This window comes from Podarcis pityusensis, assembly GCF_964106645.2.
Source record: "Podarcis pityusensis genome assembly, chromosome: 3".
Taxonomy (NCBI): Eukaryota; Metazoa; Chordata; class Lepidosauria; order Squamata; family Lacertidae; genus Podarcis; species Podarcis pityusensis.
The window spans coordinates 78,895,133-78,914,498 of NC_138026.1; the positions used below are offsets into that span (position 1 = coordinate 78,895,133).

At 41.8% G+C, this 19,366-nt stretch overlaps 1 protein-coding gene across 6 annotated transcripts in view; it reads right to left on the minus strand.

Moving 5' to 3' along the window:
- RGS7 (regulator of G protein signaling 7) overlaps nucleotides 1-19,079 on the minus strand; it is a 125,498-nt gene extending 106,419 nt beyond the window's left edge. For 2 of the 6 annotated variants that reach the window (XM_080997758.1, XM_080997757.1), the window contains exons 1-2: nucleotides 18,759-19,078; nucleotides 17,543-17,669 (exon numbers count right to left, since the gene is read on the minus strand). In XM_080997758.1, the coding sequence (XP_080853884.1) occupies nucleotides 17,543-17,620 (78 nt within the window). In that variant the 5' untranslated portion in view covers nucleotides 17,621-17,669; nucleotides 18,759-19,078. Of the gene's footprint in view, nucleotides 1-17,542; nucleotides 17,670-18,444; nucleotides 18,536-18,561; nucleotides 18,671-18,758 lie in introns of those variants that run through there. The other 4 variants (XM_080997754.1, XM_080997759.1, XM_080997755.1 and 1 more) reach the window with 4 other exon arrangements.
- Between the last annotated feature and the right edge of the window lie 287 nt (nucleotides 19,080-19,366).

A 19,366-nucleotide genomic window follows, 5' to 3' on the forward strand; every position in this document is an offset into this window, starting at 1 on the left:
CCAGAACAGCAAGAGGGATTGCTGCTTTCACTGCGCAGTGATCCCTCTTGCTGTTCTGGCTTCTGAGATTCAGAATATTTTTTTTCATATTTTCCTCCTCCAAAAACTAGGTGCATCTTATGGTCTGGTGCGTCTTATAAAGCGAAAAATACGGTATTTTTGCTGTTGACAATGGCTACCGCTCTAAATGCTGCAGTTGCTGAGGTTCAAAAATAGTCACAGACTTGGTTAAGTTCACAATTCTTTTTCTTATTCGAAAGAACAGAAGCTTCTCTGAAGCTACAATCTCCACATCCCCCTTTTTACAAGGCTTATAATACCGCAACATTCCTATCCCCTGTATTAGGGATAGTCAATGTCATGTCCTTCCAATTCTGCAGGACTACAACTTCCATCATCCTGATCATTGGTGATGCTAACTGGTGCTGATGAAGTCTAACAACATTTATATCTCTGTCATATAGCATCAGATCACCGTTGTAAACAAACCACTCTTCCTAAGCTTTTCCTGACCCCATTTCTTACCCATATTTCTTCATACTAGGGCTGAAAATTCATTTTTTTTCTACCTCAGCATTCTTATCCCAGATATAGTGCTTCCACTCTCTAATAATGGCACATGCCTACAAAACACTCAAGGATTAAGATTTCAGAAGCTCAGGAAATGGGCATGAGCCAATTCGAAACAGCCTCTCTCTTTCCTCTTATGATACTGGTTTGCCTTTCATAAAATCATGTTGCAAATTACATTTGTGAGCGTTATTCTTGAGCAAAGAAATGGTGTTTCTCTAGACTTTAATTATATCTCACTGAAATCTCACGTAGCATATCAACTACCTCAAGCAGATAAAAGTACAAAATCTTACTTATTTTCTTGAGGACTAGAAACCTGGTCTAGAGAAAAAATACAAATAAGAATGCTGTTTTAATTGCATACAGCTTAGAAGTTTAACAAGAAAACTTCTGCACTTTCCTGGTCTGCACTTGTGACTGACCCAAAAGGTAAAAAAATAAGCAGCCCAATTTCTCCCTATCAAAGTAACTCCATTGCAGGAAAAAGTTCACCTGCTAAATGTCAAACTCTGTGTTAAATGTACAGAAGCAAACAGAAAAGAAAGAGTAGTACAGTGGTACCTTGGGTTAAGTACTTAATTCATTCCAGAGGTCCGTTCTTAACCTGAAACTGTTCTTAACCTGAAGCATCACTTTAGCACGATTTCTGTTCTCATCCTGAAGCAAAGTTCTTAACCTGAAGCACTATTTCTGGGTTAGTGGAGTCCGTAACCTGAAGCGTATGTAACCCGAGGTACCACTGTACTGTAAACCTAAGCAGTTGGTCATTTTAGAGCTGAACCTCAAGAGGTTCACCTTATGCTCCTTTTGAAACTTCCTTCTCCATCTTAGAAAAACATAGCTGGATTAATTTGCAGTCAGGAGTTTGAATGCCTTTGCCTCCCAACAATAGCTAGAAAGAGCTGGCAGTGCAACAGAATCCTTATCAGGAATAATTTCATTAGTGAGATAACTTTTTGCAGCGGTGTTGTTCAAAAGGCTGGGCCTAAGCTATCAAAATCCCAGAGATCGCCATGCAACATTTCATAAAGATGTTAATAAAGTATCACAGATGCTGGAGTGGAGGAAACACCAACACAACATTTCAGATTGTTTCTTCTGATGAAAAACTGACATGTGCAAAACAGCATGGAATACAGGACCCTTTTATGGAAAGCGACTGTGTTTTACAGAAGAGTGAGTCTCAGCTGTGACGCCAATAGAAATTGAAGCAAAAATAGAAAGTGACCACATTCAAAACACATTATAAGAAACAGAGTATTAGATGTGAGTGCAATCCTCTGCAGTATGCATGTTTAACTTAATGGGCAAGAAGACCTATTGAGCTTACTTCCTTGTAGTAAGTTTTCACCTAGGCTTTCCCTGATTCATATGATCTGACGCTTTACTCATTTTTATGTGCTTTTATAATATTGTTATAAATGCGGGTTTTGTTGTGTTGTTGTTTTCTTACTATTTTTTTAAAATATTAAGCTGTCTATAAATACATACACAATACTTAGACAAGGTTTAGTAGGTTTAATAAGGCTACACACATTCAATAGGAAATAAGATCCACAGAGCTCTGTGAGCCTTAAGGTAAAGGTAAAGGTACCCCTGCCTATACGGGCCAGTCGTGTCCGACTCTAGGGTTGTGCACTCATCTCACTTAAGAGGCCAGGGGCCAGCGCTGTCCGGAGACACTTCCGGGTCACGTGGCCAGCGTGACGAAGCTGCTCTGGCGAGCCGGCACCAGTGCAGCACACGGAAACGCCGTTTACCTTCCCGCTATAAAGCGGTACCTATTTATCTACTTGCACTTAAGGGTGCTTTCAAACTGTTAGGTGGGCAGGAGCTGGGACCGAAAGACGGGAGCTCACCCCGCTGCGGGGATTCGAACCGCCGGCCATGCAATCGGCAAGTCCTAGGCGCTGAGGTTTTACCCACAGCGCCACCCGCGTCCCTCTGTGAGCCTTAGTTTTGAGTAAAAAGTCATGGACTGTTACTTGACATATTGCAGCTGAAAGTGTATAAAAACTTAAAGCCCTGTCCCATGAGTTGCTATGCTGTGCTAGTAGCAATCTTAATCTGCCCTACCCCCTAAGGGTCCAGGATCTGGCACAAGGGGATTTTGCTTTAGATGTGAATTTCATCACAAACTTTGTTTTCTCTAGGTACGTTTTCAAAATTAACAGTGACTGAACAGAGCAAATCTATGTCATGGCAGATGGATAAGGCTTTGGGACTACACAATCAACAGTTGTTTGTAACTTCAGAAAACCTACAGAAACCTTCTTATATGTGCATATGGCCCCTAACTGGATCAGGGCAGCTTCTCTAAAAAGAATTCAAACAAACAAAGGATAAGTGAAGGGGGGGTTAATTCACGCGTTGCAGCAGAAATGTAAAGAACTGAATTCAAGATTGGAAAAATGAGAAACTGAGAGATCCTTCCATCCCTTCCACCCACCATTTACAGCAGTTTATATAACAAGTTCAAAAACGGATGATATTTGTAGAATCGGGCTTACAAAAGGCACAAGCCCCTACTATTCATGCATTAATCCACTATAAACATTTATTCAAAATGATTTGCACCAAAATCTACCCATAAGAATAAAATGTAACAAAATTCTAAAGATTTGTTCATGTTTTTAATATAAAATTTCTAAGTTGGGAGCGGGGGAGGAGAATAGATTTTTTAGATCTGTTGCAGAATCCAGAGCCTAGACTTTACTTGATAGTGCTGAACAAACATTTAAAGTATTTCATGACATCCTTAATTTGGGGGGAGGGGAGGTTATCCTCACAAAAGCTTTTAATCTGAATGGCAGCATTTATGGAAATTCGGGAGAGGGGAGTATGTGTGAGAAAGAAAACTTTCAATAAAGGTCAGTGCCTGTCTTGTACTTTCTTATTTCAGCATATGAGTTTTCCCTTGGTGACTGGGAGGAAATGGAGTGTGTGTTGCTGGGAGGGGGGTGTTAATAACCAAAGCACTGGGGGAATGGATGCAGATGCCATCTGGCTTTCGCAGATGGGTCTGTACTGTGGGTCTTGTATCCTGCAGTTTTTCTCACCATCTTTCCTCACGGAGGAATTTGAAGCAGAGAAAGACACAGAGACTACAATGGCAAATAGTGTGCTTTCTTCACATATCAAACAGTCCCCACTGACACCCACAAGAGTTGCATTGTCTTACACTATCTCATTTTATCATTCCTTCTACTAGACTATTTTTTTAAAAATTAAAGCTATAGGTGGGGATGCAAGCTGGAATGTTGCTCCCTCTGAAAATTCTCTGCACACAGGAAGCAAGCCCAGCTGCCTCCTTGACATGCTGTACTTCCAAGTGCAAGCGAACCTTTGTCCCCCAACCCACAAAATGCAAACCAGAAAATGTTTTATCCCATAATTAGGCCCACTGTGCAAAAATAGCTCTCTGATCAGAATGTTTCACTTAAATTGCAATCCGCTATACACTCACAAGACAGGAAGTCCCACTGAACTCAACGAGACTTACTTTAAAGTAGACGCACATAGAATTACATTGTAAATGTGTTGATGAATAGGATGATGAATGCAGACCTACTATGATGAAGTGCCAGAATGATGGTTTATTTACAAATTACTGGAAATAGAACTCTAAATAAAATAATGTGGCAACTGACTATATTATAAGCAATGATTAAATAATATTTAAATATTTTCATCAGTTTTGTGGTAGGTGGGCTCAATCCACTCAATTCAATGGAGTCTGTCTTTGTATGCAGAAGATGTAAACACCAACATATTCTCTAGACATGGGCATCTAGAAACTGCCCATGACCCACAAGTAGACCTGTAAAACTAAACCTTCTTATCACTGCATAGGGACTGAATTATGAGTACGTCTCATTGAAAAATACAGTGCTATTTATAGTGCCAAGCATCATAGTCCCATTATTTAAGCCTTTACAGCTGCCACATTTCAAATACTTGCAAAGATCTTTTGACTCTCATGTCTCTAAAGGATTATTGTAAAGTTGGAAAAAAGAGCATAAAAGGGCATTTAAAATTAGCAAAGAAGTTAGTTATCTTCTTTATGTATCTCTCTGTATACTTTTAATAGAATATATATATTTATTCTATTAATGGTTAATTGTTCTTTAATGATTTCCCCCTGTGTTTTAGCTGTTCTTATTTTGTCTGTAAGCCCCCTTAAGTCCCCTGTTAGGGAAAAAGGTGGGAAAGAAAGAAAGAAAGAAAGAAAGAAAGAAAGACTACCCAACCCCATCAGAAAGGCTAAAGCATTTTGCAGCTTTTTCTTCGGGGGGGGGAGCTAACTGGGGGAGCCAAAAAGTACAAAATGAGTGGAAGAGTTGATTGAGAGAAACACTAGCACTCTGGCTGAGCCAATGAAATTGACCGGGACTGTGAATCTTGAACTATGTCCAGGGAAGACAAAATAAAATGTTTGGCCACATGATGAATACTTAAATTGTAGAAGTTGCTGCCACAAGAAGTAGTGATGGCCACTAAGTGAGATAACTTTTAAAAAAAGAAAAAGAAAGAAATGGTTCTCCACAAAGTGCTGCAATTTCCAAAGTAGTTTAACAATCAATCTTTCTTTCCCAGGGAACTCAGGGAATTGTATCTCTATGAGGGGGTCTCCTACCAACTCTCGGCAGCCTTAATGAACAATGGTTCCCAGGATTCTTTGGGAGAAGCCATGAATTTAAAAATGTTTGATAATGCTTTAAATGAAAAGTGCAGATGGGGCCTGGTATTCATAGGCATAAATACTGCATAGTGCCTCTGATACCAGAGATTGTGCATAGCTATCATGGCTATCTGTTCAGCTTTGGTGATTTCTAGGAAGACTGGAGGGGAAATGGATTGGCTCTTAGTGTTCCCCATTTCTCAAAAACAATTAGTCATTTGTTCATTCTGATTATACAATATATATAGTTGAGGGAACAAACAGAATGAGAGATACAAATATACACCAGCTGCACAAGCGATAATATCTGGTTAAATTCTACATCTACTATTTTAGATGTTTTATTGCTGAAAATTAAATCTACAAGTTCCAGGAATAATAGTTTTTATGAGAGAAAAAATACAATCAGGATAGAATTTAACTCATGAATGGCATACTTCACGATAACAATCACTCTGGCTGGGATACAGACTTCATTATAAATGCAAATGCATACATTATTTTCATGATGATTAAATTATGGCTAATTGTGACTCATTAACCATCAGCATACAAGAAACCTGGGTTTGCCAAATGAATATTCTTATGAGGCAGAAATACATTTTAGATTACTATAAATTTTAGGCACTTGGATCATTTTAATTTCTACCTCATGAAGCAGCATCAACCACACTAGGCAAAATGAATTAACTGAGCCTCACATTAAACCAAAGTCCTGGGCCTGGAAAGGAAGACTTCATTTACAATATAACAGAATGAATCTTGGCTATTAATGATGACTCATAAAGAAGTAATGGCTTATATGCATTAAAAGGCCATCGCAACTATATGGGCCTCAAATCACGTTCATTTTGTCTTACATGATGTAAACACAGTACTTTCCAATGGAGTCAGTTCTGAGAGTCTGCCAGTCATTTCATATATACAAATTAGATTCTGTCCATGTTATCACATACAAAGGTATGTTCCATAAAGTTAAAAAGAAACTCATTTTTGCTCCTACAAGATGCACAGATAGGCACCAACTTGGATGGCTTTCAATGCGGATTAGACAAATTCAAGGAGGTGAAGTCTACTTAGCCATAATGGCTATGCTCTACCTTCTGAATACCAGTTGCTGGAAATCAAAAGTGGGGAGAGTGTGAATGTGCTCAAGTCATGCTTGTTGGCTTCCCAAAGACCCCTGGTTGGCCACTGTGAGAACAGCATGCTTAACTAGATGAGCCTTTGGTTTGATCCAGCAGGGCTCTTCTTATGCCCTTCAGTTCCTTATTGTTACTTTCAGTGGTCTCTGTAGCCTCCCCTGCTTATATCTCTACCTTTAAACCCTAATAACATACCTACCTATGAACTTTGCACCTCCAGTTCCACCACCTTTAGCTATCTGAAAGTCTCCTGCTTCATCATAAGACTCTGTCCTTCCAGCTCCATCTTCCAGAACAAACTGCCTGATGCCACAATCCTCACTCCTCAAAGAAAACCTTTTCAGTGATGTCTTTAGTCTAACCACAAGCTCCTTTGCTGCCCTGTAACCAAGCCTAGGTACCAATGAAGCCTCTGTGTCCACACTGTTGCTTATCTTTTCCCTATTGACCCCTGGCTCCACTTCCCTTCCACAAGTAAAATTTCTGCTAAAAATCACACTGTTGGCTACAAATATATACACTACATACATACATACAAATTTGCATATGAGAGGAAAAGTTGTGGATGCTTCCTAACATATTTTTGCCATCAAACCTCTCAAATAATACCAACTGATTCCCCGGATGGGGGCAGGGATTATCTTTAATGTGTTGGAAACAATGGATCACTGTTTTAGAATTCTTTCATATTTAGACAATAGTCACTCAAAACTATCCTTAAAAGGAAGACCAAAGTTCACAGGACTACAGATATCATTATAATGGCAAGAACTACATCCCCTCATCTGAACACACTTGGCTTCTCTCCACATTCCAAGATTACTTTGTTGATAAAAAGGCATAACCTTTCTGAAGTGGGGAGGGGAATCCTATATATATATTTCAGTCTAAAAATATTAGCTAACCATGGAAGCATGCCAATATAACCACACTAGGGACTGAAAAGTTCTCAGAGTGATATATATGGAAGAATAAACTTGTGAGCTATCTGTGGAACAACTGGATGAACTTGCTAAGATACTAGATTGCTAGGTTTTCTATTATACCTGATTTACACTTCAGATGAAGAGGCAAGTGGTCATTTTGAGAGGACAATAGATCAAACAAATATACAATTAACATGGCAGATTTCTAACTTACAATTGCCTCCTCCTCATAGGATCTTTAAAATTAAACATTGACTTATAAACTTGAAGAGTTAATTTGATTGAGGACAATTTTGTTTTATTCCACCAGCACTTTACAGATAATTATCTCTGTATCTATGTGCTCCTATATGAAGGATCTCTAAGGAATGGTGGTGGAGACTTTTCCTTATTGGTGGAGTCTTTTTTTCAATAAGAGTTTGCCCCAAATAAAATCACAATAGGCTGTCACTAGCCAAGCTAAACTTCCTGACATGCCTACAGCTATGCTGTACAGCTGCTTGGGAACTTTCTAATCTCTACTGCCAAGGAATCCTCTCTTCAGCCTAGTGCTAGGGGGAAATCAAAAGGAAGGCATTTGGGGTTTATGTTCCTAAAGCTATACCTCTATGCATCCTATAGAAATGCTATACCTTATGCATCCTTGTGGAATGCTCTCCCCAGGGAGGTTCGACTGGTGCCTTCATCATACACCTTTAGGTGCCAGGCAAAAATGTTTCTCTTCAACCAGGTCTTTGGCTGATTGAAATGTTAACAGAATATGCAGAGTGCGTTGCAAAGGAGAAATTCTGAGGGACAGCTTCTGTGGCCACCTAACTGGATTGTTGCAAGCGACAAAGACTAAGGCTGAGTACTTATTACCAGTGTAAAGTGCAGCTAGGTCATTCTTTTTCTCAGTTCCGTTTGAAATTGCTCGGGGGGGGCACTGTCTCCAGCCCCCTATTACTATTATTATATTATGCATTTTGTGTTATAAACCACCCTGTGGTCTCTTGATGAAGGGTGGTATATAAATTCAATAAACTAATAATAATAGCAAGACAGGAGAGATATGAATTGTGGCTAACACTGTGTGTGCACTGCTTTCTACAGCAGTAGTGGGATCACACTGTATGCAGAATACACAGCCTAAGAACAAAACCTTATGTTTTTATGTGAATCTGAGATCAGTAAAATCTGTACTCATTTCAGAGATACTGTTTTGCGCAGTACTGTAGTGAGATAATCACCATCTAAAATGTCAATGGTCTATATGGCCAATCTGTTTGTTTGTTTGTTTGTTTGTTTGTTTGTTTGTTTGTTTGTTTTCAGACTAGATTCATCTCCCCAATGACTGCACATACATTGTAAAAGAGCTAGCCAGTTCTGCCTCAATGACCTGTGTGGGAAAAGGGTTGTGCTAGGAATGTGGAATGAAAAGAAATACCCAAGACATTGCTTTCTCAGGAGGTGCGCAAAGTCCTTGATACTTTAGATGACACATCGGAATATAGAGGTTCATCACATGGGGTGTGTGTGTGTGTGTGTGTGTGTGTGTAGAACGAAAAAAAGCCAGTAGAACACAAAGAATGCTACATAATTCAAGTTGCAGTGAAATGAATGAATAACTGCAGAATGCAGAATAACTATACTGTATTTTTAACATTGTATTTTTAAATCATTGTAGCACTCTTTGGGACCCCCATGGTGAAAGACCGGCAATTAATCTAACTAATAGTAGCAACAGCAATAATCAATTACCAAGATCGTCAATGTTTCCATGGCATGAACCTCACTCCATCTCAAAAAATAAACACACATACAAATAACAATTTGGGTAAGTAACTTATTACACTAGCTGTAACATGTTAACCATATGAAATTATAAGATACAATTGCACAGCACCCGGAAACTGCTTCTCCATATCAAAGTCACTGTGAAATAATACCATAATACCAAAATTACACCTCTGCCATTATAAATATTAGCTATGTATAGACTTGATTGTGCATGCAGTTGCTTATGTTTAAATGGCTACAAGTGCAAGAAGTTCATAAACGTACGGTTGCTGTCAAATGCTATCACAGCTCCACTGCCAATGCTCTTGCAGTCAAAAAGCCACCAGATGGCACAGGTGAACCATTCTCACCTTCTGCTCTCATCCACCATCTACCACCATCTAGTCTACTTATTGCTGTGCCACTTGCTGGTACCAGAGCACTGGCCTACATTGCTAGGCTGGGCTGTGTATTGGATTGGCTCCTTTCATGGGTCTACCTGCCCAAGTCATAACATTGCACATGTTAGAGTAGTCTTTGCAAGTGATCTGACACACTTGACCATTTTTAATAGCTCCTAGGAGCAGGCCATTGCTATCATTCGACCATGGAGGTGGAAAGCCATCTGTGATAACACTATTTCCAGTCATTGCCCTTGAAATACTACAAAGCTATAGGCCGCAACTAGGCAGAACTAGGCAAAGTCCATTGACTTTGTTTTCCTGCGCATGACACCAACGTTGCAGCTATGGCTGAACCACAGGGGCCCATGTATAGGGCTCCACAATCTAAAGGGCCCCCAAATGACTGTCCAGAGTGTGTGGGCAGTGGCAAACAGGACTGACATCTGTACCTGGGTTGGCATGGACATCCTGGGGCCCACTAAGGCTAATACTGGTGGCAATCACATCTTTTCTTTCTTATTATTTCTTTTTTTAAAAAATCATACTCAGGTGGCCAGGCACACACACGGTTACAAATGTTCATTTTATAATTTTTACTTTTGAAATATGAATATTCTTTTCTGCAACAAAAAGGTGCTCATTCCCAGTGAAGCTTATTCCCAAAATTGTTGCATGAAGGTATCAGAAGCAAACTTTATTTTATTCCTACTGCCACAATGGTGCCGTGATCTGAGTGAGTTTTGCTCAGAGTATTTTTATTTATTTTTAATTGGGGCTGGCAAACTGTTTTGTGGTTGTTCTTTTTGCTCTAGCATATCAGGAATGCAGAAGCAATTGAGAAGTATGCATTAGCAGCAGGCATTGGGTAGAAGAGAAATGCTTGTTGGGTGCTTTGACAACTGACATAAGACACATGGCTGTTACCATCTAAAAGGAGAGAAAGACTATGAAGCCCAAGGTCTAAAATTGCCTACTGCACCACTGAACAGAGCAGGTCTCAAGGGAAAAGGGTGGAACTTGTTCCACCCTCAGGAAGGTTCACCTGACACCTAAATACTGGCTTATACCCAATACTGCAGTTCTTCTTACACAACAGACTTCTACTTATGTGATGGAACTTCCTGTTTCTCTCCCCTGCAGCCTCCTCTGCACCCTCAAAATCTGCTCCAGAGATCTGGGGGACCCCTCAGGAGCATACTTAAGGGCTGCACAAGCAAAGAAGAGGAAGGGAAAGCCTTCGCTCACTCAGCATTCAATACAACTCACAGCCAGTGAGGCACCAGCCAAGATATTTTCTTCTGCCAGACTTTGATGTATTTCCTATATCTTTTTATTTCTGTTGTTTTATTTCTGTTTTTAGCACTGCCTGTCAACTGTTCTTCTCTTGTTTTATTTTGTTTGATGATGTATTGTAAACAACCCTGGCTTTTTTAAAAATCAAAAGGCAGTATTTTTTTAAAAAAAAAAACACAAATAAACATTTTTAAAAATTCCCCTAAGAAACATAAGTTTGTTTTCTCTTAACTTAGCATTGACCTAATTTCCCACTAATTTAATCAGCTACGAATAACACTCACCATGAAGATGGTTGGGTTGATGCTGAATATGGAAAATCTAGATTTATATCCATTCTGAAAGTTCAGTAAACACATTCAGGTTTCCTCAGCCATTGCACTATACCTTCATTAAGCTAACTTGCATTGATTTCTTAAATAAAGAAGATCTCCTTCACTCAAGAATACTGATCTTTGGCTGACCAGAGATGGTCTAGATTAGGAGCTGCCAAAAAATTGGGCTCACCTCCTGCTTTCTTCATACACAAAATACTTGAGTCAGCTCAGCAGGAACTGAAACAATAACCAGAGGGATACCATATGCAAGTGCCTAATAAGAAGCACATAAGAAAGTAAAAATGGGGGGGGGGAATACCCTAGAATATCAGACATCCAGGTGCAAGGCTAGTAAGCAGCTACAGCAGACAAGCAGCATAGCCTGGCATCTGTGATGGGATGCTCAAACAAAAGGAGTGCAGCTGAACTGAGAATGTTGTGCCCCTTAGAGACACAGGAAATTGCCTTCTCCTGACTCAGAACATTGGTCCAACTAGCTCAGTATAGTCTACACTGACTGGCAGTAGCTCTCCAAGGGTTCAAACAAAAATTTTGGCTGAGATATGAGGAGCTGAACATTCTGCATGTGAGCATATACTCCACCACTGAGCTATGACTGTTCCCAGGATTGACTCCTGTGATTGACGACCTGGTATTCCCAGAACCAGAAGCACTATGGACTGTAACACTAGTGTCCCACATCAAATCACTAACACTTCCCTTATATGTCCTGGTGGCAAAGGAAGCAGGGAACTCAAGCCGGACTCACACAGTTCCTGCTTTGAGCCCCACATTCCTATAGGTTGAAATAATTCTGATCCCACCCTGGCTTCAATGGGCTATCCACTGGTGCTATCACAGGGGAAAGATCAGCAGATTTCAAACACCAAGCATATATAGAGACACATGCAGTCTAGCGTTGGCTCTGCACATATGAAAACATTTGGCCATTGTAATTCAGACTCTTAGCAGTGATATAAAAGTGTGCTTGGGCCTGCTGATTTCTGTCGATTTAAATGTGCCTTGTTCTTTGCTGTTTTGTGGCCCAAGTATTGAATGGTAGCAGCAAACACTGTGAACCAAGGTCAAAATTAACTATGCTACCATTAATGAGTCATTATCCTGCGATTGATAAGGTTGAAGAAGCTTGATTGGAGAAGCTTGAATAGCTGATAGACAAAGCTATAAGGCCAGAGTTCATAATTTTTGACATGCTAGAGAATAAAATACAATAAACCAACGCTAGAGAATAAAATACAATAAAGATTTGCCTGGAAGCAATTAAACAAAAGTCTTACAGTAATCCAGATACATTCTTCCCTGTTACTGACAGGGAGTGGGGGGGGGGGTTTTAAAAAGAAAATTGAAACACTAAATAAATACTTCTAAAATTTTGTTCATACCAGTCACAAACTGCAAGCAGAGAACATATGTTTTCTCCTAAAACAACTATGTGATGATTTTTTTGTTATTTTATAATGAGGATGACATCTTAAAAGAGTGATGCAGCTGGCATTCTATTAAAAGACAGAGCTTACCCTCAAGGCACAAGTATCCTGGCATGCAAGTATCTTCAAATCTGGAAGAAAAGTCTATGCAATGTGCCATTTTCCAAAGTGAGGGTTTTCACTTAAGAACTCAGATGCAGGCAGGAAGCGGGCAGATAAAGAAAGGAAACAGCTTGGAAGAAATTTCATAATCGATTGACTGACATATGGTTGTTGGTTTTTTGCCCAAATAACATCACACTAGGAATGAGGAACTCATGTAAACCCATACATAGCTGTCAACACATGTTATGAAGGGGTAGCTGAGAGAGTTGCTCATAGAAACCATGCTAGTGCGTGTTTTCATCTTCTTGTCTAGGCACTTAAAAAAAAATCCAGTCTAAATTCTTAGAACATGGGGCTCCAAAGTGACGTTGGCCAGCTCTTTGTGTTCATGGAGCAGGAATCAAGCAGTGCTCAGTCCTATCCCATTCACCCCCAGCCACAGGCCCAGGGCTAGAACTGCCCTCTGCAACATCCAAGAGATACCTAAGAGAAGTACAGGTACAGGTGTGCCCACTGGTTTGGGAGATTTGGGGTGATACTGGGGGGTCATTCCAACTGCGCCCCTTGCTATTTTTCTACAAGGGAAAGGACTACCATCATTGGAAACCTCCTCTTGTCTTTTCCCTCACCTCACGAGGTGGGCTTGGTGTCCACTAGACTTCGCACTACTTCCGCTGGGCTGCCCACCCATGGAAGCCCTTCTGCCAGTCAAGATGTCTCAGGCCTCTTCATTGTATTCTTTCAGGCATCTCAAATAGGCATGTTTTATTAACAAGGCTTTTGGATGATTAAATAACTTTGTGCTGGCTTAGGCTCTGTTTATTTTAACTGACTGGTGGATTTCTTAATTCATACTATATTGCACTGGATTTAGTTTGGATTATTTTTTTTATTATTGTACCACCACCAACCTCATGCTCATCTGTTGGCCACCTTAAATTTCCTTTGAAAACAAGGTGGGGTAGAATTATTTTTAATTAATAAATAGTCATTTGTAAGTACAGAGTGTGATCCCGTAAAATTGTATATTTATAGCATTTTTCTCACTAAGCACAATGATAAATTATAAGGTGTGCACATTTTTTGCTAAACTTTTGAAACCAGAGGAGGCTTTCCTTGCAGTTACAAGATGCAACACATAGCCAAGATTATTAAAATAAGGATTTTGTAACCTTTCAAAAATACAGAGAGAGTGCAATCGTTTGTCCTTTAGGAGCTATTCTACACCGTACACAGAATAAGATGGTAGAAATTTGGACAGCATGTTGCTTGGGGGACCATGATTTTGAATGTTGCCCCCATGTAACAAGCTCTCTGCATCCTGTGAACTAAGACATCAGAGAGATGGCTACACGAAAGTGGGAATCTTTTCTATTTGTTTTATAAGAGGGTACTTAAAAAATAAGAGGGAGCATTCAAGCACATGACCTTCCCACTTGTGGTTCAGTTTAGTTCACTCTGCAGAATAAGTAGATTGACTCCAACTCTCTCCTCTTATATTCTTAGCTTCATTTTATCATACCAACAGCAATATCATATTTGTACTTTGTCATAAACTATCTGCTTTTAAAACATAAATGAAACCATCAAACCTTTACAGAGATCTTCTATCACCACAAATATTCAGGCACGTCATGAGGTATTTCTAAAAAGAATTCCTTCTATCTACAGGAATTAAATGGCAAATGCAGAGGGAAGCGAAAGGTTACATCAAAACACTGATGTTAGCTTGTATTCTTGGAAATCATACCAGAAAACTATTAAATGAACTGTATAATTGTGCTTTCCAATACATCAGACATTTCTGGAAGAGATTTAACAATGAAGCAGAACCAAACGTATGCAAAAATGTAGCGGTATAAGGAAAAAATATTGCCACAAAGCATCTAGCTTTAAAGTCATGCAGCATAATGGACACTGTGTACTTAGACTTTCAAAAAGCTTTTGATAAAATCTCTCAGCAAAGACTCATCAGTAATCTTAGCAGTCGTGATATAAGAAAACAGCTCCTCTTGTGGATCAGTAGCTGACTAAGGAACGGAAGCAGAGAGCAAGAAAAAATGGACAGCTCTCCCGGTAGAGGGATATAGAAAGTGGAGACTCCCAAGGGTCAGTATTTGGACCTGTGCTTTTTAACTTGTGCACATATGAACTAGGGTTAGGGGTGAGCAGTGAGCTGGCCAGGTTTACTGATGATACTAAACTGTTCAGGGTCATGAAAACAAAAAGGGATCTCTTAAAAATTAAACTTGCAAATGTAATTCAATGTAAGCAAGTGTAAAGGGATTCTCATCACTGGGAGAAAATCCTAATCTAACATATACACTAAGGGGGTTTGAGCTAGCAGTGAATGACTGAGAAAGAGACCTCAGGGCCTCTGTGTGGATAGACTGATGAAGGTGTAGACCCAGTGTGTGGCAGCTGTGAACAAAAGTGAACCCTAGGCTAGGAATCATTAGGCAAGGAATTGAAAAGAAAGCTCCCAATTTCATAATGTCATTATAGAAATCAATGATGCAACCACACTTGGAATACTGTGTACAGTTTTGGTCACAACAACTTGAAGAGGAGTTGGAGAAGGTTAGAAAAGGGCAACCAAAATGGCTGAGGGGTTGCAGGACCTCCTCTATGAAAAAGGTTACAACATTAGAGGTTTTTTAGGGGTGTGGGGTTTGGGGGGGGAATATGAGTATGGGAAGATGTGACAGTAGTGTACAGTGGTACCTCTGGATGTGAACGGGATCTGTTCCGGAGCCCCGTTCGCATCCTGAAGTGAACGCAACCCGCGTCCCCATGTGCACAGGTCGCAATTCGCCACTTCCGCGCATGCGTGTGACGTCATTTTTGAGCATCTGCGCATGCACGAGGGGCGAAACCCAGAAGTAACATGCTCCGTTTCTTCCAGGTAGCCGCGGAGCGCAACCCGAAAATATTCATCCCGAAGCATATTTAACCCAAGGTATGACTATATTGAATTATACACAGCATGGTATCTGAAGAAGTGTGCATGCACACAAAAGCTCATACCAATTACTAACTTAGTAGGTCTCTAAGGTGCTACTGGAAAGAATTTTTTTATTTTGTTTCGACTACGGCGTACCAACATGGCTACCTACCTGTAACTAGAAGCATGGAGAAAGTGGACAGAGAAAAGTTTCTCTCCCTCTCTCATAATCTGAAAACCCAGGGCCATCCAGCAAAACTGAATGGTGGAAAATTCAAGGCAGACAAAAGTTAACTACCTCTTCACACAGTCTATAGTTAAAACTAGGGCAGTTGTTACTACAAGTTGTAGTAATGACTATCAATTTGGATGGGGATTGGAGGTAATGCGCCTCTGAATATCAATGGGGGCACAGCTGGGGAGACTCCCGCTCCCCAGTAGGCTTCCCATAGGCATCTTGCTGTTTATTGCAAGAACAGAATGCTGGACTAGATGGGGCTTTGGTCTAATCCAGCAGGGCTCTTCTTATGTTCTTAAGGCAAAATTGCTTCTAAACCTTCATTTTGCCATGCTCTTTTGCTGTTTAATCTTTTGAGTGTTTCAGAAATGAAATAATGCTCTGCTTGTACCCACCATACCCCCTGTGTATATTCAGTGTTGCTTTACAAATTTGGAACCAAGCAATGTTGGATAATATTTTGCCTGTGTTTCCCTACCTACTTGCGAACTATAACCAGTGTTTTTTTCTGGGGGGACACAGGGGTACGCATACCCCTAAACATTTTGTGAATCTTTGTACTTTTGTCCATTTACTGTATTTATTTTTACCGATTTGAACTATAAAATGGTGATTTTCTTGAGTCAAAATGAGAGTACCCCTAAACATTAAAAAAACAACATCACTGACTATAACTATGCATGGACATTTTCATTTATAAAGATTGTAACCAGTATCAGGTGCGGTATTCAAAAAGCAGTTAGATAATTTAATGAATTTAAGCTGTCTTTCATGGATGTTATGCCCCCTCAGCTTGAATAGGAAAGTTATGTCAGGCACCCATGTTGGGAGAAATGTAAATTGCTGACCTGTGGTCACAGAATCTGCTATAACCTATACCTGGGAATAAGACAGAGCTGGGTGTACTGAAGACATTAAAATACGGCCTAGCAGTGCAATCCTACACATGATTACTCAGAAATATGTTCAATGAAATTTACTTCCTAGTGAGTGGCTTCAGGATTACAGCCTTAAATATACAATAATAATAACTAGCTACATACCACAGGTGTTTCCTCTTTTAGTCTTTTTCTTTTTTATATCAGAAATGTATTAAGATTTTTTTGGAAATAAAAGACTTAATATTTTAAATGCTATATAAGGTGCGGTGAGATCCTGCTCTTTTGACTTCAAGAAACTAATACAACAACCACTCTGGAAGTTCTTCCCATGCAATATGTCTAAAGTCTACAAATTAAAAAAATAACCTAAAACTGGAGAGATATTTCAGTACTTCTAGCAAAATGAATCCAGTCTGCAAGGAATGATAAGTATATTTTTTGTAACCTTGAGCACTTTCACATATTCAAATTATTTATAAGCTTCCACAACAAACTGCTGTCATTTCATAGCATAAAAATGGATGATGAGTGAGTGGGATCATGGGTTTCCACATAACTCTTTCCACTATATACAACAAGCTCTTTTCACTGTAAACAACACTGGAATAAACTTGATGTCAAACGGTTAAGCAGCTACACTTGAAAAACTGCTATCAAGTGATTGTTACACAACATGGCTTTGCTCTCACACTATATTATACCAATTTCATTGGGGGGGGGAATCAAGAGCAAAAGCATTCCTAAGTGCCATATATGCACACAAACTCCAAGTCTCTTTCTCTCTCTTTCTACATATATATATATATATATATATTTGAAAGCTTCCTACCTTTCTGTACACCAACATATTTGGGGATTCATCAGCCACCCCGTTGCTGCTCTGTCCATAATTATTTCCTTGTGCCATGTCTGAATGGTTTGGTCTGCTGGCAAGTCTTCTGCAGTGCAATTTGCCTCTGTTGAAAATGAAAGTGATCTCAGTCAGAGATTTTGGCGGGTCCCCTCCGGATGCTGACGATTAAGCACCCTGACTTCCCAACAGAGCACTTCCAAGTGCCACTTTCACTCACCCCTGTGACCTTGCCCCAGTTGCTGCCTTGAGGGAAAGTAGCCGTTTCCCCTTGGCCACCCAGTTCATCCTGTTCCCCTCTGCCTATAAATAAGGCAACCCTACACTTTTCCAATGCTGTTTAGAGTATTATTATTTTTTTGAAAGGCTACAGCAGTGTGCTAAGGAATCAAGGCGATGCAGGCACCCTTCTAGCGAGCGCGGTCCCTCGACTCCCGTCCAAAGCAGGCCACTTGGCCGCCACCTTTTGCTCCAGGAGTCAAGGAGCGAACAGCCTCCGGCTGCAGCCCTTCCTAATTGCTCGCTCGGAGGCGAAGCTCCTTCTGTGCCTCATTAAAGCAAACCAGCCAGCCCAGCACCGTTCCCTCTGCGACACGCAGGCGGGCAAACACACGTGTCTGCTCGTCGAACATCCCCCCCCCCCCGCCGTGCGCGCATCTCTCTCTCCCCAGCAGGATCCATCCGGTGCCTCCCCCCCACCCCCATGAAACAGTTGCTGGACTGGAGGGAGAGCTCAGCTGGTAGAGCACGAGACTCTGAATCTCAGGCTCGTGGGTTCGAGTCTCCAACGGGAAACACATCCCTGCATTGCAGCGGGTCGGTCTAGATGACCCTGGGGGTCCCTCGCAACTCAGCGGCGAGAAGAACGCGCGGTGCCTCACTCTGAGTGGAAGAATGCGACCCCGTTCAAAGATGGCAGAGACCTGAATAAAAATAACAAGGACTGTTCCGCTCTCAGTCCTCCGGCCTCGGCGCCAGCCCGGCTCGGGCGCCCCTACCCTTCCCCGCCAGCGGGCGGATGGCTGCAAATGGCAGGCGGGCTTGTTTTGCCCTGCAGTGAGGAGCCGAGGCTGGGCGCGTGATTTCAGCACCGCGGACAGCGCCTCCCGCGCCCCCGCGACCGGCTCCACACACAACGCGGGCGCGCGCACAGCCCCCCACATTCCCTCGCTGGCCGCCGCCTTGGGCTCTTTACCTCCTGGGCCAAGGTCACACGCGGCGGCGCCTCTCTCCTCGTCGCCCGCCTGCCTGCCTGGCCCCCGAGGCGGTCTCTGTCAGCCGGCAGCGGACGGCCAAGAGCCAGGCTCGTTCATCACACAAACAAGGCGGGCGGCGCGGCTGCTCCGGGGGGCTGGGGCCGCCAGCGCTGCTCCACAGCTTGCGGCTCCCCCAGAGCTTCAGCAGCAGCAGCAGCAGCAGCAGCAAGGCTCCCTCCCTGGAATGGAGCGAGGCCGCCGGTCACGTGGGGGAATGGAACGTCAATGGTGCTGCTGCTGCTCCGCCGCACAATCTGCTTCCCCAGCAGCGGCTGCGCGCCTCTCTCTCCCCAGCGGGAAGCGCGCGCGCGCGCGCTCACTGAGCGCCTACTAGCGCCTGCAATTGCCCGCGGGTCGGGCAATAACCTTGACGGGGACTTCGGCAGGATGAGGACCCGGAGAACGGAGCAAGGGGCGGGGGGGGGGGGTGTAGAATTGCGTTAAAGCAGCCCAAGCTGCGAAGGCGCTGCGGTGGGAAAGGAGGTCGCTTTGCATCCGTGGCGTGCGCTGCTCGGGCTGCTGAAACTTCAAGGCGCGACTCCGATGC